At 32.7% G+C, this 25,369-nt stretch overlaps 2 protein-coding genes across 3 annotated transcripts; one reads left to right on the plus strand and one right to left on the minus strand.

The window, feature by feature from the left end:
• The first annotated feature begins 700 nt into the window (after positions 1-700).
• Positions 701-24,910, plus strand: LOC111717851 (glutamate receptor ionotropic, kainate 2). Of its 2 annotated transcripts, none has more exons than XM_023493318.1 (23): positions 701-882; positions 2,066-2,159; positions 3,965-4,103; positions 4,841-4,914; positions 5,638-5,698; positions 5,776-5,874; positions 6,031-6,155; positions 6,509-6,621; positions 7,774-8,107; positions 8,730-8,859; positions 9,133-9,243; positions 9,628-9,826; positions 13,130-13,268; positions 15,006-15,128; positions 20,400-20,482; positions 21,251-21,438; positions 21,502-21,524; positions 22,008-22,144; positions 22,257-22,372; positions 22,433-22,502; positions 23,075-23,151; positions 23,615-23,779; positions 24,527-24,910. In XM_023493318.1, the coding sequence occupies exons 1-23, from the start codon at positions 780-782 to the stop codon at positions 24,593-24,595; spliced, it is 2,772 nt and encodes a 923-aa protein (XP_023349086.1). In that variant the 5' UTR covers positions 701-779; the 3' UTR covers positions 24,596-24,910. The 2 variants fall into 2 exon arrangements, with proteins under 2 accessions (XP_023349086.1, XP_023349077.1); XM_023493309.1 differs by lacking the exon at positions 15,006-15,128 and adding an exon at positions 15,371-15,508.
• Positions 10,273-12,504, minus strand: LOC111717867 (integumentary mucin C.1). The gene is made up of 2 exons (XM_023493326.1): positions 12,355-12,504; positions 10,273-12,016 (listed from the first exon to the last, which is right to left on the minus strand). Exons 1-2 carry the CDS (start codon positions 12,388-12,390, stop codon positions 10,568-10,570), a joined length of 1,485 nt encoding a protein of 494 aa, XP_023349094.1. The 5' UTR covers positions 12,391-12,504; the 3' UTR covers positions 10,273-10,567.
• Positions 24,911-25,369: the final 459 nt, after the last annotated feature.

Raw genomic sequence — 25,369 nt, forward strand, 5'->3', positions numbered from 1 at the left:
ATTCTATTCTATTTTATTCTACTCTATTCTATTCTATTCTATTCTATTCTATTCTATTCTATTCTATTCTATTCTATTCTATTTTATTCTATTCTATTCTATTCCATTCTATTCTATTCTATTCTATTCTATTTTATTCTACTCTATTCTATTCCATTCTATTCTATTCTATTCTATTCTATTCTATTCTATTCTATTCTATTCTATTCTATGCTATTCTATTCTATTATTCTATTCTATTCTATTCTATTCTATTCTATTCTATTCTATTCTATTCTATTCTATTCTATTCTATTCTATTCTATTCTATTCTATTCTATGAGTATATAATTACTATTGTCTGTATGTGGATTATAACCTGTTTTGTTATTGTTTCTTCATCTCTCTAGTCTGTTTAGAAAAACAACAAAGCTCTACATGAACTCAACAACATAAAAGGCCAATAGGCCGCAGGGGGAAAACATTTAACAGTGATATATCCCCCAAGGTGTGAAGTGGATGGGGGGGGATAAAGAAAATAGTCTAAATGAGGGAATATTTTGATTGATTGATTTATTGCTCTGATAAGGATGTTTGAAGTTAAAACAGATCCAAAAAAATGAAAACAGATTCTCTGCAGAGTTAGATAAAATATACTTTTTTGTTTTTTTTCCAGAGACAAATTAAAAATCATAAACATAAATTATCATTTTTCAGATTTGAAATATTGAAATAGTGAAAATATAACGAATAATTCACAGAAATGTGACAAAAAGTGAAAGATCGAAAGAAAAGACAAAATGACAGTAAACCAGAAGTTTCCTAGTTTTTTACAAATTGCATTTTTAATCTTACTCTCATCTAAATTGACAAGTTCTGCTCTACCTCCTGTCATAAAAATAGGTGATTCTTTATTCAAACCCTGCAGATATAATTGCTAGAAACATGATAACTACAAAAGCAGGGACTAAAAACAAAAGATGTATGAGGAGGGAAATCGTATTGTTTAGATCCATTCCACATTTTGTTAAGTGATTTCTTTTCTAATATTATTGTTTCGTGCAAAAATATGAGAAGTATTAAACCGATTTACAATACCGCTTTTTTACCATTTATCTGAGAAACAATTGCTTGAAAATAATATCTTGTTATGGAAACCCATCTCCTAGTTGCCTCTTTTCTTTTCTAATTTTTATACTAACAAAGAGTAAATCAAATAGATCACAAGTACAATAGGTGGCAACAGAGAAATTTACCTATTATACACGACGTCACAAGTGTCAAATATAACAAGGAAATTTTCTCAAATTAGTTGACATATTTTCCAAGATTAAATAAAAAAGTGTAAAAACAGAAACTAAAGAACACATAAAATTGCACTTATTTTACTGTAAGAAAAGCACTTTATTCTAAAATTATCAGTATTATTGATGATTTTGTCGGACACAAAAACTGAATTGACACTTGTGACGTCAGAATACAGCTGTACTGAGAGTGTACAAATTCTACGTTGCCATCTATTGTACTAGAATCTATTTGGAGTAAATTTATGTAAGAATTTAAAACAATGAAATCTCTTTCAAATTTTCTTTGATTCATTTTTAAGAACTTATTTTTTCTGTAGAGAATTCAGCAGCTAAAGGAACTGAGTTCTTGCCATAAACTCAAATCTACTAATCCCTACACTTTGCAACCTGATGGTGTGAACCTTTCATAGTACAGAATTCTATAGTTTGAAATATCAAAGGTCTACGACATCAGGTTGCATAGGGATTAAAAAATCAGAGTTTGTGTTAATAACTTATCAGGTCTCTTATTGATCTAACCCACTCCAAACTAAACAGAACGCTTTGTGACCTCGTAGCTCTATAGTTTTGAGTTTACGTGCATGTATGAGAAAGACAGATTTATCCTGTTCCATGTTAAAAAATTAAAAATTATTATTTTTTTCTTCAATAGCTCTTCAATGATAGGAATTATGATTGAAAACATAAAAGATTTCAGCCTTCTTACGTGAAATTTCCTCCAGCTAGTTTGACACATGTATCGCATAACCTAATCATTCTTTCATTTTTTCTACATTTAGCTGCACTGTTTGATGAGACTCATGGTAAATCTCAAGAGCTGGCGTTCCATCGAGCGGTCAAAATGGTCAACGACGACCGAACAATCCTCACCAGGTATACACCATTCACGTTTACGTTGAAAAATATTCAATGGTGAATGCTACTAATCCTACTTCTATCTGTTGTTGTTAAAAATGACTCGTACCGAATACAAATTCAGAAAGTTGCAATATTCAACTCGGATCGTAAAAATCAATTTAATTTCAAACAAATCATTTAGATATTACAACCTATAATCATCGATAAACGGTTCACTTTTAACTTTTGACTATTATCCACGTCAAAGAACCACGTATTGTTATCCCTAAAATTGTTTTAAAATGCCAAAAAATTGAAGTGTACACCAATGTGTAATGTGAAATCAACGCATCTGACTTTACCTTTATCTTTCGAAAACCCCAAATATTTAATTTTCAACGCGGTTTTCGTAAGTTTAAATGAAAATATTTCTGCTACTTCTGGAAAGTAAATATTAAAACAGCTTGCAAACTAAGTCATCAAAATTACAAGCGTTTCTTTAGTATGATTAAGGATAAGTCCGTAATCCTTGATGAGTCACAGATTTCAAGGGTACTGTTGTGAATCGGACATGCTACTCTACACATGTAGGGTCACTTGAAACTTTACAGTCCCTCCCCTTTAAATATTCAAATATAACTAAATCTTTTAGCTTAATTTTAACAATTCGGTTTAAAGATTATGAAAGGAATTGAGTCTCTGCCACAAACTCTGATTTTCTAATCCCTGTATCTTTGCGACCTGATGTCGTAGACCTTCGATATTTCAAACTATGAATTCTGTTACGAAATCAAATAATCAAAGTTTGAAATATTAAAGGTTTACACAATCAAGTTGTAAATATATAGAGATTATAAATTTTGAGTTTGTGGCAAAGACTAAATTCCTTTATAGAGCTCTGAATAAATCCGGTTTTCTATACTTTAAACGTCACAGATTTTTTACTTTGAACATGCATTAAACATTTATTAATGCGTATTTCTGAATATAAACTCTCCGTCTCTTCTTGAATTAGAAACGAAGAATTTCATATTTGCTGATTTACTCTGCTAGCTTTGCAGCAAAAACTGTAAATTGGCTTCAACGTCAACAGCTTACTAAACATTGAGGGGGGGATGGGGTCTAGGAAGGGGGGGGTGTCCTGAAAACAAGGGTAATATCCTACAGGTAAAACATGAGAAAGTCCGAAGTGAGAAGACAAGTTTAAAATATGTCTCGTTCAACTTTCTTCTCTGAAATAGTATTATCTTTCTTCGTAATATTTGAAGAGAATTCACTTAAAGGGATCGTTCAGAAAATTATAATTTACTCTTTAATACACAAACAAACGAGAGTCAATATAAACGACGCACACAACCTTTTCTTTATAAATCTACAAATATACACTTTTGATAAAACATATAATCAGGACTACCTGAAAACTAAATTTCTTATCTAAGAAAGTTAGTTAACAGTTGAAAACTTGAATATTCCACATATTATTCCCCTAGAAATGTTTTCAATCTCCATCTTGAAGATGATTCCTGGAAATATGTCTGATGTAAATGCTAGATGAGTCAACTCACAGAAATACGCAAATTCAAACCCTTAAAAAATATTTTAGAATTCAAATAATTTCTTCAAATTTTTATGAATTAAAATTTTTTGGGGGGTGGGGGATGGGGGAGGAAGGATCAAAACGCCTTTCAAATTATTAAAAAAGGTTAGTTTTATGCTCCGACTGAATTTAAATTTTACATTTTCATCTTGTGCCATGATTTTATGCATTTTTTTATAAAGTTGAGGACGGAGAGATTTTAAAATTTGAAATAATTTGAATGAACTTAATCAAATACTTGTAGATCCCTGGTATCCCCGGATATAGGTAACTATCCCTGGGATGATAGTTTTAAAGCCAGCAAGAAGCTGTGTGAGCTAATTATGCCAGGAGTAGCAGCAATATTTGGTCCTACTTCTCCCACAGCATCTAATCATGTTCAGGTACACTTTAAAGTCATGTTGAGGTATACTTTCTTGTCATGTCCGGGTACACTTTCTAATCATGTACAGGTACACTTTCTAGTTATATTTACGTACACTTTTTATTCATGTTCAGATACAATTTCTAGTCGTGCTTATGTACACTTTCTAGTCATGTTCAGTTACACTTTCTAGTTATGTTCAGGTACAGTTTCTAGTCTTGTTCAGGTACACTTTCTAGTCATGTTCAGGTACACTTTCTAGTCATGTTCGGGTACGCTTTCTAGTCAGGTTTAGGTAAACTTTCTAGCCATATACAGAGCTGAAAACTTTAGAATGGTGGATATCGGGATTAGGGCTTAATCCACTCTTTTTCTTAATATCCAGATTAAATATTGCTTGTTCTCCTCTCATTCTTAATCTCCAGATTAGTTATCCGATCAGGATTAAGGATATCCCATTCTAAAGTTTTTAGCTCAGGTACACTTTCTAGTTATGCTCAGGAATAGTTTCTAATTATGTTCAGGTATAGTTTCTAGTTATGTTCAGGTACAGTTTCTAGTTATGTTCAGGTACATTTTCTAGTTATGTTCAGGTTTATTTACTAATTATGTTCAGGCCGGTTACTTTTCTTGTCTTGTTATTTACTAAGTAAATTAAGTTGTCTATTTAAGGTTTGGTACAGTTTTTTTTTTCATGTAGGCCATTGGATAATGTTTTGATTATTTATTTCTATATTTGTTTTCAATATATTTTAGTCTGTATCTGATGCTTTACACCTACCCTTCCTGGAGACAAGATGGGATTATGATTTTCAAAGATCTCCTTTTAGGAACATTACTTTATTTATTTTTATTTTTAATAATCTGTTGCGTTTTTAAGAAAATGTAAATATCAACATTCTCACTATAGGACAGTGACAAAGTAATAACCATTTAGTTAGATTTATATGAAAATATTCAAGTGAAATTCGATGTTTTAAGAAACTGTCTTCACAGTTTTAAGCGACCCTCCAATTAAATGTCCGATTTACAACGGTACCGTTGGAACCTTCATGTGATCAATATTGTGGAAGATAATATCGTTTTTTCTGAAAAGTGTTTAGTTCTGTTAATTTTTCAATCCTTTCTAAATCAAGAAATCACGCATGTTCAGAAACCACAAATGAGTAAAAAAAAACAGTTTTCAAAACCAAAACCTCAGATATACATAATTCAAAGTTGCTCAGACACAGCTTTTAATGGTACCATTGTAAATCTAACTTGCTTCTCTGACAATGGAGGACACTTGTAATTAATTTGACAGTCCCTTCTACAAGGTCGAAATATATCTTTTGTCCATTTTCGATATTTCGAATATACAATCATAACAATTTGCTACTGAGAAGAAAAAACCCAGAAACAAACAATGTTTTTTTCATATGAAATAAACCTGGACGAGACAGAGGTTGTAAAGTCAGACTGTTAACTCCATTTGGAAATAAATAAATGAATGAATGAAACCTACATCTCCAAAAATTTTGTATTGAAATGACGATTAAATAAATAATGTTCAGCATAAATGTGCATCCTCATCCTTCTATGCTGGGAAAAGCATACGCTGATTTTGTACACATTGTAAGTTATCATTATTATTATAATGTTATCCTCATTGTTATTATAATTATTATTATTGTAAATATTTCAATTATTAGGTTGATTGGAAATCATTTGTAATCCTATATGAATCTGAGGAAGGACTGGTTCGGCTCCAGGAGCTGATTAAACTACCCAAAACCTTCTCCGATATCAGGGTTAGTAAGTTCTTCGTCAAATTGAATATCTATATGAAAAAATTGAATTCAATCAAAATTTTGCTCTAAAAAACAAACTTAAGAACATTCTTTGTAAAATTGTTTTCAACACTTCCTTGATGAGCAAAAAAAAATATAATTTAATATTTTGTCCAGGTTACTCTCCGACAGCTTCCCCATGGAACTACGGACTACAGACCCCTGCTCAAGGAGATAAAGAAGTCCGAGGAAACTAAAATAGTTCTAGACTGTTCCTTTGACAATCTAGAGAGAATACTTAGGAATGTCGTCTTCTCATTAATAAGAAAAAATGTTTAGCTTTTTATTGATCCGCAAAATTATAATTAAACATTACCTCTTGTCTTGCAACAGGAATACCTATTGTTTTCAGTTTCTTTGATAATTCTTTTAGATAAAACTATGATTTTCTAATTCCTATACATTTTCAACCCAACGTCGATCGTAGACCTTCGATATTTTAAACTATAAAGTCTTTTAGATAAATTAATCTATGCTTGCAACATTAAATCTTTACACCATCAGGTTGCAAAGATACAGGGATTAAAAAGTTTGGGTTTGTGTCACAGATTCAATTCCTGTATTATATATATAATGAGGAATGTTCGGAGTGCAGTCAAGCTAACGAGCTCCACCTGTTGACAGATTACCACAGCTACCTTGTCACCAGTCTTGACGTAGACAAGATAAACCTCTCTCCATATACAAACCAGAACGTTAATATTTCAGGTCAGGACTCATTCCCTTTGGATATCCAATGGTCGCATTCAATGGCAATAGGTAGGGTTAGCTAAAATTGAGAGATCAAACACGTAATTCTGAAACTTAATAGCTGACACAGTGTATGTATATATCAACCATTGTAGATTAGCGGTTTGACCTCAGGTTACATAGAATGTGTGTACCGGATTTCGATCAGGCTTAAGTCGGGTCCAAATATTAGTCATGTACGGAACGGTAAAACCTGGGCAGGTGGTTGTACAATGTCCATGCAAGAATAGGTTCGATATGTATTTATCAACATCAAATAACGATATTCTGTGCACCGCATGCGTGCTTTTGCGTAACGTAAGCTATAAAAAAATCAATAAAATCCATAGCTTTCCAGCCTATTAACACATCCTTTTATACAAATGCTCAACCTTCAGCCTCAAAGTTGCCAGACCTTTTCTTGTATCTGCAATCTACATATTTCTTTCTCAAATTTTACATTTTCTTGATCTTACACCTTTAATTTAATCAAAACTGAAGAAGACAAAAATGCATTCTATTTACATTAAGTTACATAAGTATTTAATGAAGATTGTATTTCAATTATTTTGTTCAAACCGAACTAACAGATGTCTTTGGTAGCTTCACTTCTTAGATTTTTTTGAAATATGGTCTCAAATGCATGAACATTCTCTTTAATTATTTTTTTTTGCGAATAAGAAAATTACTTTACTTTTTTTTGTTATTTTTTATAAAACTGCATTATTTTTAAAACGTCTTGAATAGGTTGTAAAAAATCTGTCTTTTAGATAATATTTAAATACTAGCTTTAGAGGGCGCTTCGTGCTCATCTTCTAAATTATAATTGTGAACATGTTCTCTTTGTGTACATCGTAAAACAAAACAAAAATAATTCGCGGATTTTCACAAAAAATTTCGTGGATTTTCAAAATTTTCAAAAATTTAATGAAGATTGAATTTTAATGGAGACAAATATTTGAAATTTTGATCATTCATAAACCTCCCCTGGGGTCCCTAGATGTCACACAAAAAATTTGGGCCCGATCGGTTCAGCCGTTTTGACGTTTATTGGATACAAACAAACAGACAAACAAACACCCAGACAATTTATATATATATATAGAAGAAGCTTTTAAAATTTATGTTCAGGGTTTAGTTTGACTGCGTCTGGAACGCGCGCAATAGAGAGTTACCTGAAGGAGTTCCCCAACACAGGACGCGGCAAAGAACACATGCTCTTCTCGGAGAACGCGCTTGTTTACGACGCCGTGTGGACCTTCGCTAAGGCGCTGAACGACCTAGACTCCCTGCAGTCTATCCAGCTGGAGCCCTTGTCCTGCGAGCAGCCTGGTCCCTGGGCAGACGGAGAGAAGGTTCTCAGCTATCTGAAGGAGGTGGATCATCTCGGACTAACAGGGGAAATCAAGTTTGACGCGGACGGATACAGAACTGATTTTCAGCTGGAACTTATGGAGAAAATGAGGTAAGGTTCTTATACATAATAACATTGTAAAAATCAAATTTAATTTCCAAATGGAGTTTAGTGATAAACCAGAAATACAAATTGACCGGAACTGTTTTCATTTCTATTATTTTGCAACGACGAAAATCTGATAATCTGATACTGATCCCAAAATGCAGTAGAAAATCTGATAATCTGATACTGCCCCCAGAATGCAGTAGAAAATCTGATACTGACCCCAGAATGCAGTAGAAAATCTGATAATCTGATACTGCCCCCAGAATGCAGTAGAAAATCTGATACTGACCCCAGAATGCAGTAGAAAATCTGATAATCTGATACTGCCCCCAGAATGCAATAGAAAATCAGTGTCAACTTTAGAATAAAATAGTACCAACTACCAACGGGTACATAATTTAATAAAATTTCCTAATATGTCAAACCATTTTGTTTTTGTAAACAATCCCGGCCTTTAGACATCATAAAGGAGGGATTCTTCGGTCGTTGTTCCAGTTGCTCAGTTGTTAGCGCCCTGTTAAATGTTAATTTAATCTAAATAAATCAACAGAAGTTCAAAGAATTTAAAAAACTTTTTTCTAAAATAATTGGTATTTTAATTATTGTTTCATCTGAATATTTTAAGATCTCGGACAAAGAAGACCGGTATCTGGACTGCTCAGGGTGGTGTAAACTACACGCTGACCGCTACAGAGATAGAAGGACAAATGGTTGAAAAGCTTCAGAACAAAACCCTTAAGATCACAACTGCACTGGTGAGTAAATATTTGGCAAATATACAAACATCTTGAAATCAAAAATAGAAAAAGTGTTGATTTTTTTCTCATACCCCATTTAATAAACGCTGGCATATACACTCGAGTTTACCGAGACTCAATTTTCAGCTTTAAAAAATCGGATATCCCCGTCATTCTTTAGAGGACAAGTGTTTGTTGGGTACCGTTGTGACCCACTACATTGTAGGAACCCTTGAAACAATGTATACTGATCCTATTAGCTTTGTTCATTTATCACAATTTATATTTAAGACCGAGCCATTTGTAATCGAGCGAATATTCGACTACCCAGTCTCTCCGGAGGCCAAGGAGAGAATGTCCTTCGAGGAGAGGTTCGAGGGATTCTGTGTAGACCTCATAAAGGTACAAACACATAATGGTGGCCTTGGAGAGGCTTTTTGACAAACTTTGAATAGTAAAGAGACAAAACTGTAAAATAGATTCTTTAGAAAAATAGAACTTGTTTAATGAGATTGTTTGAGCCACAGTATAGTAACTGATTACGTACACAGTCTCTATTTTTTTTTTATTTGCAACCTGATGTTGTAAACCTCTTATATTTCAAACAATTAATTCTGTTAGATCAACTTATTAAAGTTTTAAATATCATGGGTAAACACCATCAGGATGCAGATAAATACGGATTAGAAAATAAAGATCTCAATTCCTTGAAGTACACAAATGTAGATATTAAGGATATTTTTGCAGTTAAATTTTCAACGGGATTTCCAGTGTTTTCTTGTTTAGGAATTATCCAAAGAAGTGAAGTTTAAATATAAGTTTCAACTTGAACCCTCCGGATCCTACGGTTCATTCAAGAACGGTAAATGGACTGGTATGATTGCTGAGCTCAGGTCCCAGCAGGCCGATATGGCAGCTATAGATATGTCAATTACATCAATACGACAGAGAGCTGTAGACTTTACCATGCCCTTCATGAATACAGGTTAATAATTTTAGCCTTTAAAAATACAGTAAGCGTAATTTCAAGTGACCCCCCATGCAAAGATGACAATGCCCGATTAACAACTTTACACTGCTTTGTCTGATCAAGTATAAATTAAATATTTATGTTTTTTTTTCTTTAAATTGTTTATTTTTATTCACGTATTCTCTGCGAAAATTGCCTTGACATGAGCATTTCTTGCTTATAAGAAGCATTTGATAAATTATAAAAATGAAATACTTTTCGAGTAAAAAAACGACGATATCTTCCACATTTTTGATCAGATTTCGCCTTCAAGGGAATTGCCATCTTTGCATGGAGAATCACTTGAAATTACGCGTACAGTCCCTTTAAGGAAGATAATTTTCTGATAATTTTTGTTATTTTTTCAACAAGACCTCAACTATAAATTAGTAATGGTTCAGTATAATTTGATTAAATCTAAGTTTATTTTCCTAAATCTATTAAAAGTTTAATATATTTGATTTTATTATTTACAAAATAAATTGTTTTTATGCTAAGCTATTTGATTCTGTTTTTATGTACATTGTTCAATTGTAAATCTACATAATAAAAAAGACATTCGTATATATATATATATATATATCGGCCGGCCAAACGGCTGGACCGATTAGGCTGAAATTTTTGCGGACACTCATATTATAGGCTAAAAAAAATTTAAATATTTTTTCTTATTTTTTTCCACGGGCAATGCCGGGCCCTCCAGCTATAAATGTTCAGTTAGCAAGCTTTAATCATCACTAGTTTACAAACTTTATCCTCTACAGGCTGGGACAATATTGTTTTCACGGGTTTACAAACCCTGGTGCTTAAAACCTGACAGTTTTCTTCGACATTAGTTTTACATTGGTTCGGAACAAGTTGACAAACTTTCTTCTGTGTCTCTGAGCAGCTAAGTTGAGGAGCTGAGCAAACCTGAACCTCAACTGGAGAACAGGATAAATCTTCAACTTGGTGTGGAACCTTGATTTCAACCTTTTTACAGACCTTTCTCTGGGTACATTGTTTACATGGTGGACTTGTAATATTTTTACATTTTTCAATAGTCTTTTCCTTACACACCATCATGGATATATCATTTCTGCAAGTTTTGATTGGAACAATGTGACAAGTCTCAATTGGTTTAAGAGTAGCTCTAGGTATAGGTTTACATACTTGTTTTAGTTTACAACTATTCTCCTTTATGTCCCGACATTGAACTTCAGTATTTACTGGAGTAGGTAGTGTAGAAGGTTCCGTTGTTGATTGGGTAGTTTTTCTAGTTGTAGGTGATATAGTTGTTAGAGTAGTCGAAGAACTTGAGGTTGATGTAGTTGAAGATGTGCTGGAGGTGGACTGAGTAGTTGTAGTGCTTGGAGATGTTGGACCCTCACAAACCATCTCATTTTTGCACGATTTTACAGGTCTTGTTAAACAATAAACCTTTCGTTCAACACAATCCTGAGCTGGGACGGATCTACAGGATGAACCTCCTCCCCACCGTCCTCGTGGAGATGTACATACTGTTCTAGGAGCCTGGGCACAGGTTCGAACAATATCTGGAGTAGTCTTACAGCTCTTCGTCAGTTTAGTTCTGCAGATCAGTTCAGTTCTGCAGTTTGTATACGCGGATCTTTTTATTCTAAGACCTGGATCAGGTTCACAAACCGTCCTGAATACATCGGTACAAACCTTCTCCTTGTAGCAAGTTTCAGAGGGTTCTGGTTCATCCGTAACTTTTTCACTACAAACTTTTTTCAATTTAATTTGACAAATTGTAGTTTTTTCCTCGTCACAAACTTGCTCTGTTGAGTTATGACAAACCTTATCCATCTTGCAGTCTAGATTATCAATACACTCCGGTATTAGGTTGCACTCCTCTCTTGTTTCTGATTTTTCCTCTATTTTTGTTACAATTTGGCATTTATCCGTCATCTCCGTCCTGCAAACTGGTTTCAGTTCTCCAGGTTCACAGGTTTTAACAGGGATAAAAGAACACTGCTCCGTGTACCCCACTGTACAGTTCTCCAGGGATGTTTCTGCACACACCTCCTGGGGTACATTCTCGCAAACTTCTTCAATCTTCTCTCCGTAAGGTTGAGATTTCGTTACGAACTCACACTGCATACTCGGAACCTCAGGGCAGACATCAGGGACAGAGTAGGATAGAGCAGGAATCAAGATTAGAATCTGAATAGATTAATTTCGTATTTATTTGGCAAATCTCCATATACTAAACATCAAGACATTAAAAACAAGATATTAGACTGAGAAAAAATGATTCGTAAGAATATTTAAGAAAAGTGTTCCTCAAAGAAAATAAAAGTCTTACCAAGGATAAAAAAGAATGGCTCAGGAAAATTTTCATTACAATAGACTTAGAAACCTTACTTTGAACAGATTTATCCTCTCTATAATGTTTACAAAAAAGGCGATTAAAACAAACTTAGAATTTCTCAGATTTTAATGAAAAATAAAAACATTAAAATGTTAAAAATCAGATACTGAAGATTTAGAATAATTCAAACCTGATAGGTCATCCACGGGATGTAAGTTAGTCCCATGATTAGAAATAATATTAGATTGTCCCTTATGCCTTATGAGATCGTATTCGGGTTAAGCTAAACTGATTTGATCTTAACACCCGGTTGTAGGTGTTATACCGATCCTTCGTTATGTGCACTTACAGGTATTGTACCGACACGCCAAGTCTGTGGCGGTGCGGTGCTAGTCTAGCGGTCAAATCTCCAGTGAAAACGCAATATGTTGTAGAAAGATTACCCCCCCCACCCCCCTAGATTTATAACGAATCCATATATAATCTCTAGGTGTTGGTATCCTGTATATACAGTGGTAGACGATTATATGAATATAATGAAGACGATTTTTTTATTTCAGTTTTAATTGTTAATAAGCTTTTTTCGAATTACAAGTTTACAAGTAATTAAAGAGAACCTTTTTAAATTGACAGATTCTCTTTGTTTTAATGTTTCTGTGTATCCATGCTGCTTAAAGCTTAATGTAAATCAAAATTGAAATAGAAAGTCGTCTTCATTATAGTGATATAATTGCCTACCACCGCATAAAGTAGTAATCTCTGTTTGTTTGGATGTCCGATCATGACTCTGGAACCCCTGGACCGATTTGCCTAAAATTTCGATAGGGAAACTCGGGTGAATCACGGGAATGTGCTTAGCTTGGTTTTCAGATTCTATATTGAGTGTGTCTGTAGCAAAAATTGTAATGTAAGACCAAGTGTGGGTAAACGGTGGGAGTAACAATTTAGTCCTATATTATCTCTAGGTGTTGGCATCCTATATAAGAAGAAGAAACCTCCTGCTCCGAACCTATTCTCCTTCTTATCTCCTCTATCCCTGGATGTATGGATCTACATGACTACAGCCTATCTAGGGGTCTCAATACTCATGTTCTTACTGGCCAGGTAGATAATCTTACATTCATTTACATACATTCATTTTTATCTATTTATCCATTCATTTACTCATCCTTCCACTTGGAATTAATTTATCGATGTTTTGTTTAGTCTTTTTGAATTGCAAGAAAAATAAAGTTTATCAAAAACCCCACATTTAAAAGAAGATTTTTTTTAATGAAATCGATATAAATGCTAGAGGTTTAACGAAAAAAGATGAGACTTTAATACTAAAAACTCTTTGAATTGACGATTTAAAAGTGAAATTTGTAAAATTTTAAATGTAAAAAGACTGGGAAAAAACTACACCTCATCTTTTGTGGGGTAACCCTGATGATTAAATAAAATTAAGTCTTAATTTTAAAGATTTTATAATTATCACATTATTATATTATATTTTATAATGATCACATTATTAAATTATATTTCATAATGATCACATTATTAAATTATATTTTTTAATGATCACATTATTAAATTATATTTTTTAATGATCACATTATTAAATTACATTTTTTAATGATCACATTATTAAATTATATTTTGGATTTACAGTGAACTTAGGTGGATTGCAAGTTGCAGTTTGGAATGCACCTAAAGCAGTTTTTAACTGTTAAACCTGACCTTTAATTATTCGGCTTGGATTTAAATTAGATTTTACATTATAAGGAAATAAGTAAATCGTGGATGATGTTACTTCCGATAGACTTTACTAAGAATTTTACATATTCAAGGTTTCTGTTAATATCTAATATTTGTATCTTTACAACGCAATGTTGTGGACCTTGGATATTTCAAACTGAATTCAACTAACCTAAGTTTTAAATACAAAAGATTTACACCATCATGTTTCAAAGATATGGGGATTAGAAAATTTAAGTTTGTGGCAAACACTCAATTAATCACTGTATGTCAATATGATTAGATATTTTTTTTTGATAATTTGATAAATTGAAAAACACGCAGTAGAATCAAGAAAGTTTGAATAGAAAAAATGCAAAGACATGTCTTTGCAGATTCTTGTTTTATCCTTATTCTGATTTTTTAGTATCCCTTGAATATGAAAAATCTCAAAAGTAGTCTTTCGGAGTTTACTTCCTTTCAAAAGAGTGATTATTTTTTACCAAGATTTCTTTCTTTAACTTTTGCCCTTATTTGGATTGTTTAGCAACCATAAAGGAACTATTACTCAACTCAAACTCTAATTTTCGAATTCTTTTATCTTTACGCACTGATATCATGATGTAGATCCTTGATATTTTAAACTATGAATTCTGCTAGTTCAAATAGACAAATTTTGAAGCATCAAGATGCAAACACTATCAGGATGCCAACAAATAAGAAATAGAAAATTAGAGTTGGTGGCAAGTAATCAGTTCCTTTGTATTTACATCTAATATTTCAGCACCAACTTATTAAAATGGTTTCGAAATAAATAAATTCAAATTAAATTTTGTTTAAAAATTATTCTGAAAGAACCCTTGATTAAACATATGTTAAACCTCATTGAAAAAAAACAAACTAAATCTTTTCTCTTTGCAATGTTATTTGAGTTAGAAGCTTTTTCAAGTTTTTTTTTAACTTAAACACTTCATTTTTCCCTTAGAAAAATTAAATATTTTTGAATGGGTCTACTGACAGATGGTCAAATTGAATGGGTTAGAAAATCAAAGGGAGACATATTTTCTTTTGATATATTCGGCTCTTGGGGATCAAGTAAGGATCCGAAGAACCTTTGAATTTCAGAATCAGTCCGTATGAATGGAACGAGAGTGGGGAACGTGAACTATCAAACAACTTTAATATATCTAATGCCCTTTGGTTCGGTATTGGCTCCTTTCTATGCCAGGGTTGTGATATTCTGCCCAAGTGAGTCAGGAACCAAGATGCCTCCCCTTCCACCCCTTTATATATTGCAAACAACTGGCTTTTAGTTACCCTAAGCTTTTCCCAGTATACATTCACATTCTCACCCTTCATCCAACTCTGTAGCAAATGTATTGAATGTGGATGGATGTTTGGGAAGAGCTATGGATGAAAACACCAAACCTTGCTGAGTCAACTAATCCGCCCTTGTGAGCCCAGGTTTCCAGGTTTGGTTCTTGTTTCAGACTGACTCCTTATGAGTGGGAGAACCCTCATCCATGTGTGGATGAACCTGACGAACTAGAGAACGTGCTCACCCTGCATAACTGTTTCTGGCATAATTGGGGCAGTCTCATGCAGCAAGGGTCGGATATAGCTCCTAAGTACGTAATATTTCCCGGCACAGTGGGGCAGGGGCAGGGGTTAGAAGAGGACCACTGCTTGTACCGTCACGCCATGTTAAAAATTATGTACACTGTACCGTGCATACTGTACAGTTTTCAAAATATTTTTCAGAACAGATTGAATGTGATACATTTACATATATTTTAATTTTGGGTTCTTGAGTGGAATTCCTGCATGAAATACTTTATAACATGGCGAGGAGGTTGGAAAGCGCCAACAATTTTCTAGGTCTGCCATACCAAGTGATTTGCCAATTTTCAATTGCACAAAGGAATTGAGTCTTTGGAACAAAATCAAATATTTAAACTTCAATATCTTTAGAACTCGATGTTGTAAACCTTTAATATTTCAAACTCAGATTATTTGATCTAACAAAATTCATAGTTTGAAATATCTAAGGTCTGCAACATTTGGTTCCAAAGATATAGTGATTAGAAAATTTGAGTTTGAGGCAAAGACCCAATTCATTAGAAGGCTAATTTGAAAGGCGTTCTTTAAAATGTTAGTTATAGATTTTTTCACCATCATGTCTAATATCGTGTGCTTTTAAATCTATCAGAAATAAGGCGACATTTATATTTCCTGTTTGACAATGTGTTACTCGTCTGCAAAGAAGTCACATGATATGGTAGACCATCACACTCTTCTCTCTGTACGGCAGGACTACTAGCAGTGGTCTGTTTGCTTCTAGTTCTAACCCTTGTGTTTGGGGCACTATTCAGGGTTCTTATCCTTTAGTTTATCCATCTCTGCCTCTCTGTCTAAACCTACAGGGCATTAGAATGTTGTTGTGTGTAACTAAACCTTAAATATTGACCCAGATGTGTTCCACTAAGTTGCCAAACCTTCAATACCTTCAATACAGCACTATTGGTGCAGAAATCAAGTCCATAAAACCATTCTAATGCTCTGGGCTATCTCTGAGTTATCTATTGGATAACCAGAGTTCCCATGGGAACTCGGTTCTGAAAACACTTTTTTGAACACATCTCCTTGTCCCAATGTAGAATTTGAAACACTCTCCACAAGTAGTTCGGTTGCACCTTTATAGTCATATATCCGCATACAGCATTTGCTAAATCTTTCTCTATTTCTGAATTTTTATATTTGAATGGCCTGTCCTGTATTTGTAAAGTCAGTAAATTAGAAAGTTCAACTAGCTAGTCTGCTCTCTGTAGTGCAGGTAAAAATTCTAGCATTTCAATTTGCCTTTTCATCCAAGTGTCTAAGTTACCCTCTACAGCTGTTATCTCTTTTAATCTTCCAACTGTAATGAAAAATTAAGTTTTTCTCAGCATCCATCTATACACTTAGCTTTAAAGCTGTATAGCTTCTCAAATGTTTAAATGTCTCACTGTTTAGTTATTTAGCTATCTTAAACTCACCTATAAAGCTGTACGGCTTCTCAAATGTTTAAATGGCTCACTGTTTAGTTATTTAGCTATCTTAAACTCTAGCCGTCTTGCTGTTTAGTTATTTAGCTATCTTACACTCTAGCCGTCTTGCTGTTTAGTTATTTAGCTATCTTACACTCTAGCCGTCTTGCTGTTTAGTTATTTAGCTATCTTACACTCTAGCTGTCTTACTGTTTAGTTATTTAGCTATCTGACACTCTAGCCGTCTTGCTGTCTAGATATTTAGCTATCTTACACTCTAGCAACCTTTCTGTCTAGATATTTAGCTATTTTACTGTCTTGATATTTAGCTATTTTACACTCTCGCTATCTTGCTGTCTAGATATTAGCCGGATTGCACTGTAGCTAAGTTGCTGTCAAAATATTTAGCTATTTTACTGTTTAGATATAACCTATCATGCACTCTTTATAACTTGATCTCTATCTTGCACTTTAGCTTTCTTTCTGTCTAGATATTAGCTTTCATTGCACTCTTACTATCGTGCTGTCTGGATAGTTTGCTTTTTACTGTTTATCTTGCAATCTAGCTTTCTTGCTGTCAAGATATTAGCTATCTTTCACTTTTGCTATCTTGCTGTCTATATATTTAGCTATTTTGCTCTAAGTAAAGTTAACAATGTACAACTACTAATTTGTAACTGTCTATTTTTACTGCTTTCTTGGGGAATAGGATACAAACTGAATAACTGATTTTTTGTTTATGTCTACCAATCAATCAATAGATATCTGTCTAACAATAATAGATCCAAAAGTTCACAAGTCTATAGCTGTCTATCAATCTAGCTGTTCAGCAATCTAGTTGTCTGCCGATCAAATCAACCTGTACTACGGTATCTTGTTGTTATCTTCTCTAAATGTTCAACTTGTTTTTACTTGTATTTCTATGTATCTGTCTGTAAATGTTAAACTGACTGTCTATCTAACTATTTGTGTGCGTAGCAGTCTTTTTTCATTTTCCGGTCATCCCAAATATTTGAGGGGAAATAGGTCAAAATAATTCTTCTTATCAAGGGATCCGTATCATTTAAATTCAGGTGTATAATTTGATTTTTATCAACAAAATGCTTGTGGCATGGTGCAGGGTGTCTCAAATATATTTTTGATTACAAGGTTTTAAGGGTCACCCTGTACACGTACAGTAGCTTGGATGTAAAGCAGGGAATGGAAATTTTGGCTCATTTAACGCGCAGCTAATCTTTAACATACAGCTTTGCATGCTCATATCGTAAACAATCTTGGAATCTTGGAATGGAAAAATCTTCAAAAATTCGCTTGCAAGGATTGGTGTGGAGTAGACGCCGACTTTATAATTTTAGAAATCTCGCAATTTTTGAAGGATAAAGCTTTCCGTCCCACACAGCTGGAACATTCCTTAACGCTTAATTTGTTTAAAGTATTCGCATTTACTACAATACTCATGCATCATGCTTACACACATACTAACATTCTTAGCTTTAATTTCTTCTAGAAAATAAAGAATGAGATACGGGGAAGAAAAAGCCGCAAAAACTTTCTGAAAAATTGTTAATTTGACAACTTTAAATTCTCTGGCTTTCTCTTTTGGTTTTCTGGAAGTTTTACTAACTCTCCTGTGTGCTAAGAAATTTTTACTGCAAGAATTTAAAAAATATTGTTAATATTGAACAATTAATTATAAAAATATTATTTTTGGCAGAAATTGTATAAATTCTTGTATTTTAGTACATAACACCATTTGGATTTTTAGACTAATATTTTTTTTCCTGTTGTCTTGTTTTTTCTTCTTTCATTTAAGGTGTTAACTTTTAAAGGATTATTTCAATGTGCTTTCTTCATTTTGCTTATTATGCAAAAAAATGTCCTATCCTTCTCATTTTGTCCATTAAAGCATGTAATAATTGCGCAAAATTATTATCGGACAAACTTTAAAAATTCATGACTGTAAAAATTAAAAAAAAATTTATTTTATTTTTCAAAAATGAGTCTTGTCTTTGAACTTTGAAACTCCTAAAATATTGGCAAACTTTCCTTTTCTGAATAGTGAAGCACAATATTTTAACAAAATCTTTAAAGTTTGTCCGATGATCATTTTGCGTAATGATTAATTACATGCTTAAATGACAAAAAGCATAAATAATCCTATTAACCTTGAGATAAATATGAAAATATGAAAACCAATAATTTTTTAATTTTCGCACATTTTACATTTCTCTCGGAGTAAAATGTTTCTAAACTAATTATCGCTCCGGTCCGATGGAGATCTGGCCGAAAATCAGTCTTAAAAGTACAGTAATAACCATAAAACAATGGAATAGTAAGACGACATTATAACAATAAGTAAGTGCATTTATTGCTGTTGCACAGTAAACACTTTTACTAGACACTTATGAATCACTAATTTAGTGAAATGGGTCTGTTTAGACTGAAAAATTCTGTGTTTCATGCTAATTAGACTTTTTAAATTTATAACTGGATCATAAAAGTCGTCTTACTATTTCAGAGTTTTCTGGTTATTACTGTAAATACACAAATTCGCTGCTGCAGAGCACTAGCTTTATTCTCTGTCAAGTATTTATAGTACAAGGGGCATATACGGGAATTTAATTTTTTTTTGACATTCCAGGGGAGGAGGACTGAATCCCCTGACAATTAAAGTTTTAAGTTTTTTTCAGGAAGGGGTAGGGGCTTAGCTTCCATAGCCCGTATAAGTAATATGTTAATCAGGACTAAATTAAATCCTGTGATCCTTGTGTTTAAATTTTATTACCTTTGGATAGAGTGGGTAAGACGACATTTCTCTAACTGAAAAGTCTAGAATTCAAAACTGTTTAATGTCGAGAAACTGGTAAATTTCAAAAATTGACATTTAGATATTTGTTTAATGGAAACTCCTCAGAACTACAGGTCTTGGTAATTTAACTAAAAGTAATTTTAAGTTTATCTTTAAGAGTTTTCAAATTAAAATTAGTGTTCAGGAAAAGAACACAAATTCATTGGACTTTATAAATTTTAAAAGAACAGAGAATTTTAAAGATATGCAAAGTTACACCTTACCAACAGTACATGCAATCTAGTATTTGTATAACATCTCACACATTACATAAACCCGTGGACCTCTGGATCGATAATTAGTTGTAACATTTTTATTAAAATATTATTGTCTTTTTTTCTTACTTGCTTTCAAGTTCAACATTAATTTTTAACTCTTACAATTTCTTTGGATTACTTTACGTTTTTTCTGCTGCTACAAACAATTAAAATTTTTCTTATTGTTTTTGTAATTTTTAGTATTCTAACTTTGTGATTTTTTTCATTTTATAAACTTTAGTAGATTTTTTATGCAGGTTTTAATATCTGAAAATTAAATAGATTTTGCCAGTAACTTTAGCAACCCTATAAATAGAATTTAAGCCATAATAGTTTTTATTTTTATAATTTGAAGACGACATTTGAAATGATCTGTATGAATGTTCAGGGCAATATCAACGAGAATGGTTGCTGGTATGTGGTGGTTCTTCACACTTATCATGATATCCTCCTATACTGCTAATCTGGCAGGTAGACGGTCATTTATCATATCCAGGGGCGTATTCGGTAATTTGTCCAAGGGGGTGGGGTTTCTTACCCGTTTTGGGGGCCCCAAAAACCTGGAAACCATAGATTTCACGTATCCGGGTGGGGGAGGGGATCAGCCCCCATAACCCCCCTGAATACGCCTCTAATCTTATCTAACTTCGTTTCCCAATTTCCCCATTCTAATTCTATAGTTTCCAAACATGTAAAAAGGGGGCTAAATCCAATCCAACCAATTTTCCCAATTAACTTAGTTTGTAGATCAAACAGGATTTTGTCTAAAAGAGGCAACCCCCCCCCCCCCCCTCCACATACTGGAAGTGCTATGGGATCGAGGGTGAAACATATTAAAAGTCTTGGGTTAAACTTGACCCCAAAATAAAAATATAGCTTATCAAATGAGCAAGCAAGTGAAAAGCTGTAGGGAGCTCTGAATGTAAAAATAAAGACTCGATTAAATTCTTCATAGTCGTCTTTGAAGTCTCATTAGTTTTACGCGTGTTATCTGTACGTGGAGCCCAAAGTTGTCGGAATAATGAAGACGACTTTTAAATACTTAGAATAATATGAAATATAATTCATCACATAAATATTTTTCCTTTTTAAGAAATACACTCCCCGGCCTTACGGCGGTAATTTAGATTTAAAAAAACAAAATGTTTTTTAATTAAAATTCTTTAAGAACTCAACTTGCTCTTGACATTATCTAACTATTTTATAAGTTATCAAAGCAAATGTTTTTTTTATTTCTAGCTTTCTTGACAGCTGCGAAGATGGATTCTCCGATTAACTCTGCAGAAGACCTTGCTAAACAAACCAAAATCAAGTACGGAACATATTGCTGCGGATCCACCAACGCATTTTTCCAGGGCTCCACCATCCCTACTTACCAGAAGATTAATGCGTACATGGAGTCAACCAAACCCAGTGTATACACTACAGTAAGAAAATATAACATTAAAAAAATACTATTTTTTATGACTTAACATTTTTCAATTTTTCAGGGAAACTCTCAAGGACTGGACAGGTAAATGTTCAATTTACAGTTATTTGTAAAAAAATCTTTCACCAGATAAAAGACAAAATTTTGGAAAACTTGTAAAATTGCAGACATTATTTTACAAGCTTATAAATGAGAAAGAAATCATGTTTTTCTAAAAAAAAATATTGATTATTATCAAAACATGTTAGCTAATATCAAATATAAAGATTTGTATTAACCGTAAGCTGGTAATAGAGTTAAATTAGTAAAGTTTAAATAAATACATAAATATATTAGAACAGCATTTTATAGTAATTATTTTAAGTCTTGAGAAAATATTTATTGAAATTCAGTTTGTCAAAAATATTAAATTCCCAAGTAACTTTTTTTAATTTTATCATATAAAAATTAAAAAGAAATGTTTACGATATATTTTTAGTCTAAACATGAAATTATCAAAGATTTAATGCAATATGTGTATTTCTATTTTTTACAAGAGAAAAAAATCTTTATTGCATAATCTCTCAGAGTATTGAAAGAGGACGGTATGTATGCTTTCTTTATGGAGGCAGCCGCCATAGAATACCACGTGGAGCGGAAATGTGATCTGAAACAGCTTGGCGGATTACTAGACAGCAAAGGATATGGAATTGCTTTGCCAAAAGGTATCTAACTTCTTTATTTCATTATTTGTGTTCCAAGTTCCTGCTTTTAAGACGCAGTAAATTGAGAATGTTAAGAATTTAGAGTTTCAATTATAATTTTTAATATGTCTAGATTCCCCGTACACTGCTGCAATGTCTGCGGGGGTGCTGCGGCTTCAAGAATCTGGAAAACTTCAAGAATTGAAAATAAAATGGTGGAAAAATGAACGCGGCGGAGGTTCATGCTCGGTATGTCGTCTTCATTATATTTTATTTTTTCAGTATTTAACACTTTTGTTATGATTTTAGGGTGACGCGGCCGGTAATTCGGCACAGTTGGATCTTGCCAGTCTTGGTGGTGTTTTCATTGTATTAATAGGTAACACAGGCGAACAACATATTAATTTTTTTTGGTTTTGTTTTGCGATTTATAAAAATATTGAAGGTTTTAATTCTATATCATTTTGCTTTCTTTTATCATAAATGCACGCAGACATTTTTCTGGTTTTCTCTTTAATAATTTTTTGTTGGTGGATGGTAATAAAACAACTCTGTAGTTTTAAAGTTGGTTGAACAGGAACTACAGGGTGTATCGTTCAAAGGAACTACAGGGTTTATCGTTCAAAGGAACTACAGGGTGTATCGTTCAAAGAGCTAAGTTTAGATTTAAAGGGACTAATTGGAAAATTTGAAAAGAATAAATCATCAAAAAAATGTATAATGGTAATATCAAAATTTTCCTGCACAAAATACCAGGTTTTTCGAGGATTATGTGCATAATTAGGCGTTACAACTTGGAGTATGATATGGGACGCTCTGTAGGAGCCAAAACGTGATTGATTTCAAATAAATAATGAGTCAATGTGTGTCACAAATTGTCATTTACAAATAGCTGTAGTGAAATGCTATAATTTTAATAGCTGTAACTAATGTTTAAATTGTATATTTTAGGTGGTATGGTTGTATCTATAATTATAGCAATATTTGAGTTCACATGGAAGCAGAGAAAACTGGCAGTGGATGAAAACGTAAGTAAAAAACACAATAAAATTAGAAAATAAATAAAAGAAATTGAGTCCCTGTCACAAACTCTGATTTTGTAATCTCTAAATCGATGCAACCCAAACCCAATTTCTTAGACCATATATATTTCAAACTATGACATTTGTTAGAACAAATAGTCTGAGTTTGAAATACCTCAGGTTTTCACCATCAGGTTGGAATTATAGGCTTTAGAAAATTAAAGTTCGTGGCAAAAACTCAGTTCCTTTATGAATTTAACTCTTTTATGAGAAAATTATTGATACATATTGGATCAAAAATGTTTTTTTTGTTCCTTTATTGTAATGCACTTGACCATCAATAGGGACAGCACAGCAAATGTTGAAAAAACCGGGATATTTTGCATACTCCAGTACTCATATCTTGATGAAGTAAAGTTCTCGTACTTCTCTTTTATAAAACTGTTCAAATACTACTTCATCGTTCTAGGAATCTGTATGGGCTGAAATGTGGGAGGAGCTAAAGTTTGCGGTCAACTTCAGAGCCGGGGACACTAAACCAATCAAACGAGAATCCAGCAGAGCAGCGTCGAAGTCTCTTCTTTCTAAATCCAAAGCGGAGTCACTCAACAAATACGGAGTTATAGGAGACGAGGTAATGTAGTAGCTTGAGGAGGGTTGCTTTTCTCAACGGATAAGAGGAGAGGGGGGGGGGGGTAAAAACAAGGTGTGAAGAATCACGATTGGAAAGGGTTTGTACCGAAGGAGAAGAACTAAGTGGCTTATAGTTTGCAATAAACTTATTTTCATGGAGAATAAAAGGTTCAAACTATCATAATAAGCTGCAGGGTTACACACTACGAATAAGATTTTAATGATAATCTAAAGCCCTTTGCGATTAAGTACACAGATTCATCAATTAAAGGGACTGTAAGCAAAATATTTAGTGATTAATTAAACAGATTAATCAATTAAAGGGACTGTAAGCAAAATATTTAGTGATTAATTAAACAGATTAATCAATTAAAGGGACTGTAAGCAAAATATTTAGTGATTAATTAAACAGATTAATCAATTAAAGGGACTGTAAGCAAAATATTTAGTGATTAATTAAACAGATTAATCAATTAAAGGGACTGTAAGCAAAATATTTAGTGATTAATTAAACAGATTAATCAATTAAAGGGACTGTAAGCAAAATATTTATTGATTAATTAAACATATTCATCAATTAAAGCAAAATATTTAGTGACCCTCCACGCGATGACTTTTGAATTATATTTAAAACTTTTTAGATTTTTGAGAAAAAACTTAAATGTGTAAAAATGAATTAAATGCGACGGTCTACACTGTCTATTTTATATCCTGCATTTTTAACATAATTTAATATATTTTTTTTCAGGCGAAAAGTATAAAGAGTCGAGGGAGCAGGAAGGATTCTAATTATGCATGCTTCAACGATAATTATTGAGAGAAAGAATAAACTATATTTGTTTTCTTCAGATTTTTAAATTTGTAAAATTCTCTCGTTCTTATTTTAAATCTGGTTCCTTGCATTCATCTCATCTTTTACATAATTCCAGTATCTTAATTTTCTTCTTCTGAATTTATGTATTCTACTTGCTCCTTTTCAATTTGTAAGTGCCTAATTTTCCTTAATTTTTTGCGTAAATTGTAAAGTAATGGACTTGTTTTTAATGTGTCCAAGGAGTCCAAGAGAGAAATTGTTATACCTAGTTAAATAGTTACCAAACCCTTTTACGATCAAATAAATATTTGAAAATAATTTTCATTTATTTTGTGAAATATTTTTCATTCGTGTTTGCAAATCAATGTTAAAAAAAATATATATTATATATTTGCCTGAGGAAAGATTTTGGACTTATCTCTATCTTTTCATCTAAAACGTTGATTATTTTAACTGCGGTTTTTTACAAAAGTGATTTAGGAAACAGAGGAAAAGAAAGATAATCAGAGAATTAATTTATTTTTATGACAGAAAAAAACGAATCGTTGTGATTTGGAAATGAAACCCTTTAAAATTGAAGGACACTTAAATTAACGTGGAAAGTCCCTTTCAGTGAAAGTATTATTGAAATACTCTTTAACTTTCTCTTAATGAAGTTAATGACATGGATGAATATTGATTAATCATTAAGTATAATTTACAATAGAGTGAATTAACCTATTTTTCCCGAGCTACAATTACCTATTATTTGACAAGACGGAGATATATTGTTGACGG

Source organism: Eurytemora carolleeae, unplaced genomic scaffold (assembly GCF_000591075.1).
Source record: "Eurytemora carolleeae unplaced genomic scaffold, Eaff_2.0 scaffold181, whole genome shotgun sequence".
NCBI classification, from domain to species: Eukaryota; Metazoa; Arthropoda; class Copepoda; order Calanoida; family Temoridae; genus Eurytemora; species Eurytemora carolleeae.

Coding starts and splice junctions, on each gene's coding strand:
- LOC111717851 (XM_023493309.1), top strand. CDS start 780: ATGACAGTAAACCAGAAGTTTCCTAGTTTTTTACAAATTGCATTTTTA. Junction 6,156..6,508: donor AATCTAGAGAGAATACTTAG/GAATGTCGTCTT, acceptor TTCGGAGTGCAG/TCAAGCTAACGAGCTCCACC. Junction 9,827..13,129: donor CATGCCCTTCATGAATACAG/GTTAATAATTTT, acceptor TATTATCTCTAG/GTGTTGGCATCCTATATAAG.
- LOC111717867 (XM_023493326.1), bottom strand. CDS start 12,390: ATGGGACTAACTTACATCCCGTGGATGACCTATCAG. Junction 12,017..12,354: donor TCCCGTGGATGACCTATCAG/GTTTGAATTATT, acceptor TAATCTATTCAG/ATTCTAATCTTGATTCCTGC.